The 8,632-nt window shown below is 42.8% G+C and overlaps 1 protein-coding gene across 1 annotated transcript in view; it reads right to left on the reverse strand.

Moving 5' to 3' along the window:
• hs6st1a (heparan sulfate 6-O-sulfotransferase 1a) overlaps window positions 1-8,191 on the reverse strand; it is an 87,706-nt gene extending 79,515 nt beyond the window's left edge. The window contains exon 1 of the mRNA XM_054797645.1: window positions 7,325-8,191. Coding sequence (XP_054653620.1) covers window positions 7,325-7,824 — 500 coding nt within the window. The 5' untranslated portion in view covers window positions 7,825-8,191. The remainder of the gene's footprint in view (window positions 1-7,324) is intronic.
• Window positions 8,192-8,632: the final 441 nt, after the last annotated feature.

Consider the following 8,632-nt stretch of genomic DNA (forward strand, 5'->3'; position numbering starts at 1 on the left):
CAGAGACGTCTTTAGGAAATCAATAAACAATAAAGCCCTTTAAAGGTCGTAATTGTTACAACTTCAATAGCCAACAGATCAATGCTCGTCTTTAGACAATCTCGCAAATGTCACGGTGCCAGTCTTACTCCTGTCATTATAAGGGCAAATGGCGAGCAAACACAGCCCCTAGAAAGCTAGAATTGCATGTAGACAACCACAATGTATCCCAGCAGACATGAGCCAACTGTCTATGATAGATTACCATTCATGTTCCAATTAACGCTTCTATTCAATTAGCGAACGGGTCCATAACCATCAGGGTCTCCAATTAGCAGAAAACATTGGCATTAACAGCTGTGGTTGTGTGTGTGTTTTTTTATGAACTCCACAGGATGGCAGTGGCTACATTTTAATTATCATAAGTGGTCAGCATTCAGCAGCTGTATTTACCTCTACAAGCACGTTAAAAAGTTGGTTGCACTTTAACTCAGCTGTTGGTGTCAGACATGTTGTACAATTGTTTACAATGAATGTTGGCTGAGCAGTGTGCTCCTGACTGCTATTACAAATTTGGTTCTGTTCCTGCTGTGTTGTGCAGTATGCTTGTTAGTAAATTACCATGTGGCGAAAGACAGCTACGCTTTCCTCCCACTTGCTCACACAGGTCAAATCGTTATTAAAAAAACATATATATTCTAGTGCCTGCTTCCAATTAACGCCTCGTCTTCTTGAGTTTATGTAAACTGCCCTGCAATCATTTTTATAATTTAAAAAGGTATGTATATTGCGGGTGGGGAAATAATCAATTCTTACATGCATCACGATGCGGACATTGATGATTATTAATCGATTCATAAATGTCAATAGTCGATGCTGACGGAACAAAAAAAACGAAATAGACGGAAAGCGGAAGTGCCGCCCGGACAGTTTATGGTGGTGCACCTAAGTGTAAGACGCTACCAAAATGGCTGAGCGTAAACTCCGAACCGCACCCGCTGCAAGCGTCCGGAAACACTTACATGTTATCATGAATGGAGCTGCTCGTACCGTCTATTTTTATATCATTAGTACGCGCAGAAAAGAGAAAGACATGTGTTCATGTCCCACATAAGGATTGTGGATGATGGGCCAAATTCCAAAAAAGTGCAGTGCAGTTTTCCTTTAAAAGGATGTTCACGAAATGTAGTTTTCTGCACTGGTCATTAGGTAACTCGTAACACAAGCACCAGACTTGAACGCTGGAACAACAGGCAGCTTTGAATTATCTCACAGCAGGCATAATAATAATAACAACAACAACAACTACTACTGATATTAGTCTTATTTAATTAAATGGCTTATTTTCTCTTATTTTCTTTGTAGTGGTTAGCATGTTGGCCAACACAGTAACAGCCTGGCGATCGGGAAGACCTGGGTTCAATTCTCCCCCGGGCATTTCGGTGTGGAGTTTGCATGTTCTCCCCGTGTCCGCGTGGGTTTTCTCCGGGTACTCCGGTTTCCTCCCACATCCAAAAACATGCATGTTAGGTTAATTGGAGACTCTAATATGTCCATAGGTATGAATGTGAGTGTGAATGGTTGTTTGTCTATATGTGCCTGGCGTGTCGCCAGCATGCCCCCGCGAGCCTAAAGAGGAGAAGCGGTATAGAAGATGGATGGATGGCTTATTTTCTCTGATTGCATCTACTACATTGGGTAATACAAGTGTAAAAGGTGACTACAGTGTAGGGGTGTTATTTCATGTCTAGAGGGCTCTAATGTTAAAACCTATATGTACAAGGTCGTAAACGGGATTTCTATGCTTTAACTATGAAAATATTCCATTTATAAAGAAGAAATTCCACTTCACGTAAAATTACAGTCCGGTCTGGAATCAATTAACCGTGATAAATGAGGGATTACTGTACTTCTCCATTTCTGCAAATTTCTGTTATATGCGCAAATAAAAGCACATATTACTGTACACTGTATTACTGTATTACTGCACACTGAAAAAGGACATTTTTCTTCCTTTTAAACCTTCAAGGAGGCCCCTTTCATGTGCCCCCATTCAACTGACATACTGAAGATGGCAGTAATTCATGTTAGTTTTGCAGCATCTCTGCAAGGTTGTGTGTAAAATCTACTTTGACAGCCGGATGAGAACAGCGGCTGCGAGTGAAAACTGGACAGCGAGGCCAGCTGCCACTACTTCTGAAGCTCCATCGCAGACAATGAAGCAGCTCGGAAACATTTTAGCTACTATACGTCTTGGACAGCAAAAAAGACCAGTCACCTTGCCCGCAGGGTTGTTTTTAACGCCGCCCCGCTGAACATACGCCCGGCTGAGAAGCTAAAAACTATGCGGACGACAACGATGTGCCAAGAAATCCCTTGCTGCTCGCTGTGTAAACACACAGGAACTTTGTCACACTTTGGCCTGGTCTCTACCACTCTGGTGTGAGTACCCTGAGGACGAATGTTCCTGTACACAAAAGATGTGAGGAAAAAGAAATGCGAACACCCACATATGCTGCAGATGGATGCACATGTGGAAAACACACGTGGCAAAAGAGGGACACAGACTTCCGCTTCCACCTGCAAAGATCAATGCGTGAACAGCTATGATCCACAGTCTTAAAAGTTCTAAAGGGGATAGACTTTCTTTCATCCAGCACTGAATATAAATTACCCTGTATAATAGGATCCGGCAGGAGCATGACAAATTACAAACAGATGCTTATAATACAGTATATAATTTTTTTTTTTTTTTTTACTTTGTTATGACATCTCACAAAGGATGGGCATAATCGATTAATTGAAGAATTTGGTCGAATGTGTGGAATCGATTGATTAATCATGTCTGGAAGCATTTGAGTCAAAATGGAGCAGTGCAATACTTGGCTGCAACCAGCAGAGGCACTGTTTGTCTAAAGAAGTAGAATAACATGACTTTAGCTATTGTCAGTTATATAATAGCAGATGAAATCGATTAATTAGTGGCTGTCGGCATTGATTAATCACATCTTGATGCAGTTGGGACATAATGGGGCAACGCAGTACTTGGCTGTAACCAGCAGAGGCGCTGCTGATTCAGTTGCAACTTGTTTGCTGTCTGAAGAACAAAAACATTACATGAGGCTTAACTGATTATTTGCTCATTATCGATGATGATTAATCACATCTTGAAATGGGGCAAAATAGAATGCTAGACTGACTGATGCTAAAGAAGTCTGGAGAACACAAGTCAGCTTCAGTTCCTCAAATAACACTGAACTTCACACACGACTTCAGAACAATCAAAGTAAGATTCCCTCAACCCTCTAGAAACAATCTTTTTTTTAAAATTTTAATTGCAATTAATACATTAATTAATTGCTCATTTTTCCCAATTGTTGATTAAGGAAATAAAGTCAAATGCACTACTAAAAGACTCCAATTACAAAATGTGATCCCTCTCAGGAAAAAAATACATAATGCAATGGCATAATTATTCATATTACCTCTCAATAAAAGACTCCAATTTGGCCATGAAAAATGCGTGCCTCAATAAGCTTTCATTTTACTTTGCACAATGGGCGAACCAATAAAAAAACTGACCCAGGAACCAAAACACAGAGGCTGCATATCACTGCGCATTATTAGAGTCCATTATAGACATGCATGGGACAAATAAAGAAACCTTGAACCATAAAAAACCCCAGTATAAAATCTCAAAAAAGTAGCCAGGAAGAGGTAACCATACATGAAAAGCTAAAAAAAACAACAAAAAACAGGAATTGAAAGCGCTCATTTATCTTCCTGTTGAAGTCATTTTTCTTCCCATTAAGCTTAGAGTCCAGTGTTTGCCCTGTCAGGACATATAGGATGGTCCATTACAAGCATATAGTGAGCCTATAGCTCTCACGCGCACACCTGGACATCTCCTCAGAAAACAAGTATATAGGCCAATTATCCTGCATCCACGCTGATATCTCAGCTCCAATGGTCGCTTATCACGTTATCACCTCCAACCGGCATGAGGGGGGAGTGAGGACTGACGCCAGCAGCATTAGTGTATGTGTGTGTGTGTCCCAGCAGTAATAATCACCCGGATTAGAGCGGAGCCAAACCCCTGCAGGGCACCCCCACAACCACCCCTGCCTGCCTGCATCGCCTCGCCTCACCCCTGCCTGGTCCTGCCGAAGCGTCAGCCCTGATACCCTACTTTGGGAAAGCCATGGGAAGCGGAACAGCCGGACGACGCCTCGTTTGGCTGCGAGGCACACAGACAGGACACTTTTTTGGGGGGGTTGTTTTTGTCCTCTCCCCTTTGTCCTATTGATCAGCCTAAATACAACATAGAGCAACACAAAGAAAACACCCAACAGGAGAATCCTTTTCACCACGAGGGTGTAGTCCTTGAAGCCAAGGGCCAGGTGTAGTGGACTTATTTATTCCTTCGCTATTATTCTTAATTTGTGTACAAAGTATAATGTCGATGCAAAGCTCAGCCATACTGTTACATTTGTACCAAATGCCTAACATTGTTATTTATGACAATGTTAGGCATTTAAACAAAAGCCACATGTTTATGCTAGTCACAGATCCTCTGTAGAACAAGAGCACTTTGCTGGTTTTAAAAGGCTCTACTGCAAAAATGCGAGCCAAAGAGTCTCTCCATATGGAGACGTGCAAAGATCCACTATACTGTGTGAGAAGCACTTGGCTTTTCTTAAGCACATATGCTCGTCAAAGGTCCTCCATACGACAAGAGCGCCCTGCTGTTTTTAAAGGATCAAATGCAAAAATGCTTGTCAAAGATAATTTTTATGACAGAAGCGCTTTGCTGTTTTTGAGGATATGCAACAAAAACACTCGCCAAAGATCCTCTTTGTACGAGGAATGCGCTGCTGCTTAAGCACATATTGCAAAGGTGCCTGTCAAAAAACCTCCGTATGACAAGAGCACCCTGCTGTTTTTATAGGATCTGCTCCAAAAACGCTAGATAAAAAGATCCTTTGTATGGCAGGATCGATCTGCGTTTTTTAAGCATCAATGGCAAACATGCTAGTCAAAGATTCTCTGTATGACATGAACACTGCTGTTTTTGAGGACCTACTGCACAAATGCTTGTCAAACATTAAGGACTTAAGGACTTACTACAAAAACACTTCTTAACACTTACAAAGGTTCTGTATATGACATGAGCACTCCGCTGTTTTTAAGCATCAAATGCAAAAATGCTACTCAAAGCTCCTCTATGATGTAAGCACTCTGCTGTTTTTAAGGATCAAATACAAAAATGCTAGTCAAAAATCATCTATGTGATGTGAGCGCTCTGCTGTTTTTGAGGATATACTGCAAACACACGAGCCAAAGATCCTGCGTACGAGGAGTGCGCTGTTATTTTTAAGCACAAAAGCAGCAAAGTGTTAGCCAAAGATCCTCCATAAGGGCAAGAGCACCCAGCTGTTTTTAAAGGATCTAATGCAAAAACGCTAGTCAAAAGATCCTTTACATGGCAGGAGTGCGCCGCCGTTTTTAAGTATCAAAGGCAAACATGCTAGTCAAATATCCTCTATATGACATGAATGCTCTGCTGTTTTTGAGAAAGTACTGCAAAAATGCTTGTCAAGCATTTTTTATATGACAAGAACCTGCTGCTGTTTTTAATGTTCCCATTAGTTGGCATAAAATGTACCCCTTTTTATGATATATGAAGTTGCAAACGTCTGTTGATGTCCACATTGTCATACATGGGTGTGACTAAGCTCTGCTTCTTCCTACTCCTTTTGAACATGTGGATTTGTGATATGTGATGTATACTGAAGTGAAATGAACATGCTCAAATGTTCAAATACATCAATCTAACAAACGGGTGGTTGGTAGCGTCATTTAAATAAAAAGGAATGGCAAGAAGGATGGCTGTTTGCCTCAAAAATAGTGTGCAGATAATAGACCCTGGGAGGCAAACTGTGATTGACATTTCAACAGTGAGCTGTCACAAATGCCTCGAGAGCTCCGCAGTGTCGCTGACAATTGTTGATGGGTGCCAGCATCCAGGGGGGCCCGCCCTCTGAGGGGAGATCCAGTCAGGCCTTATAGTGACAAATAATCCCAACTCATTGCTTCCCTCTTGCAGACATACAGTATTGACAGTCATATCAACTTCCATTCCACAGCACCCTTGCGGTGAAAAGGATTCTCCTGTGTTTTGTGCTGCTCCACATTGGATTTGAGCTGGCCAACAGTTATGAGTCTATGCCAGGGCTTTTCGACGTGGGGCAAAAATCTGTTGAACACTTGGGATCACACACGGTCATACAAAGGACTTAGACTAGCATTTTTGCAGTCTGTACTTAAAAGAAATAAATCAGAGACCCCCTTTCATATGGAGGATTTATTTTTGCAGAAGATCCTTAAAAACAGCAGCGGTCCGCTGACATAGGGGATCTTTGACGAGCACTTTTGCATGAGATCATGAAAAACACTCATGTCATTTAGAGAATCTTTGACTAGCGTTTTTGGAGTTGGTGCTTAAAAACAGCATAGCACTGCTGTCATATATACCGTAGAGGATCTTTTCAAGTATTTTTGCAATCAATTCTTAAAAACAGCAGAGCACTCCTGTCATACAGTATATAGGATATTTGACTATCATTTTTGTAGTCGATGCTTAAAAACAGCAGAACGCTCCTGCTATATTGGGGATCTTTGACGAGCATTTTTGCAGTCGGTGCCCTAAAAACAGCTGAGCACTGCTGTCAGATATAGAGGATCTTTGGATAGTGTTTTTGCAATAGATGCTTAAAAAACAGCAGAGAGCTCCTGTCACATTTTGACTCGTGGTTTTGCAGTACATGCTTAAAGACAGCAAAACACTCCTGATGTATAGATGACCTTTGAGTAGTGATTTTGCAGCAAGTGCTTAAAAACAGCAGCATGCCCCTGTCATATTGTATAGAGGATCTTTGACTAGTGTTTTGCAGTAGATGCTTAAAAACAGCAGAGGGCTCCTGCCATATCACCGACTTGAGTTTTAGTATTAAGGCATAAACACAGCAGAGTTCCCCGGTCTTACAGAGAATCTTGGACCAACGTTTTTTCAGTAGGTGCTAAATTTGAGCAAAAAAGATGAGTAAACATGCAACGCTGTGTTTGCTGTGTAAAAGCTATAGATAAAGCTACAAACAATACATATTTCGATATAATTGCAGTTCAAGTATGTTAGACAATGGTTTAAAGAAGCCCTGAGTGTTCCATCAGATAACAATCGCCTTATCACCTGGAAAAGTTACAGTGATGTAATCAAGGCAGATAAGTCATCTACCACTGTCGGTTTTTGTAGTCTAATAACAAAACAAATAGTTCCAGGTCTTACCTTAGATTCTTCTGCTTGCTCTCCTTCTTGTTGAGGACCCCTGGCACGCAGTTGGTGAGCTCGGTCCAGTCGGCGTGCAAGCCGCAGCTCCAGCCGGTGGAGAACCGAGAAAAGAGCCAGGTCTCCTTGCGGTTGGGCCGGTAGCAGGTACACTTCTTCTGGCCCGGTCTGCAGTCGCAGGGAACCTCCAGGCGGACATTCTGCACTAGGTGCCGTCCGAAGGTTGTCCCGCCGGTCTTTTGGATGTGCAGGAACACGATCACGTCCTCCCCTTTGATTTGGAAATCAATGGTCCTCTCCAGGTCTCTCACCGGGAAGAAGTATTTCTTGACGTAGTGGGGGTCCGGAGTGGGGAAGATGTCCCCCTCGTCCTCCTCCGTGAAGTAGCCGTGCGGGGATCCGAAATTGATGACCCCGGGCGCCACGTACTGATAAAGAATCAGCATAAAACACACAGATCCGACCACGATCAACAAGAATTTGCTGCTCCTCTCGACCATGTTCCTTCCCAGTTGCACCCACAGTACGCTACCATTTCCCGGTCACGGCGCCAGCAGGGAGCAGGGCGCTCGGCTTCTTCATGCTCGCTCGCAAACGCCCGCCTGCCCACCACCGTCGCCGCCTGTAGAGACTCGTTTCCCGGGGCTCAGGAGTGGCTCGTACGGCGTCGAAGAAGCTCCCTGCGAAGTTGTCTCATCGTTGGATAGCATGTGAAAGACGCATTGTAACTCAAAGGCGAGCTCCCCCCCCTTAGCCTCTCTCTCACCGCTCAGACTGGCGACCCTCCCCGGGGTTACTTGACTTTGCTCGGCCGGCCAGCACAACTGGCTCGCCGCATCTCTATGGAGCTGTGTGTTCCCCGGATGGAGGCACACGCCTCCAGCCTTTTCAACCTCTCTCGACCCCTCCTCACTCGCTCTCTTTATTTAATTTATTGGTTCATATGCAACGACCGCCCCTTTTACGTAACCAACCTGTAAAAACCCATTAACCAAAATGGCAACAACACACTCAGCTCTCATTACAACCAATACATGGCATTTATGTCTTTACAGAGCTTAACTACTGTATTTCCTGCACTATATATTTCCATTTAACCCAAACTACATTCTCATGTAGTTATCACATTGCGTTATTGATTTGAAAAAAAAAACATACATTTTGATTATTGTAAGCTGTTTTCATTGTATTAGAGCACTTTTGTAATATCGAGGATCTTTAACTGGCGTTTATTGTAGTGGGTTCTCAAAAACAGCAGTGCACTCCTGTTTTATGGAGGGTCTTGGACTAACAATTTTTTGTACTATG

This window comes from Dunckerocampus dactyliophorus, chromosome 13 (genome assembly GCF_027744805.1).
Source record: "Dunckerocampus dactyliophorus isolate RoL2022-P2 chromosome 13, RoL_Ddac_1.1, whole genome shotgun sequence".
Classification (NCBI taxonomy): Eukaryota; Metazoa; Chordata; class Actinopteri; order Syngnathiformes; family Syngnathidae; genus Dunckerocampus; species Dunckerocampus dactyliophorus.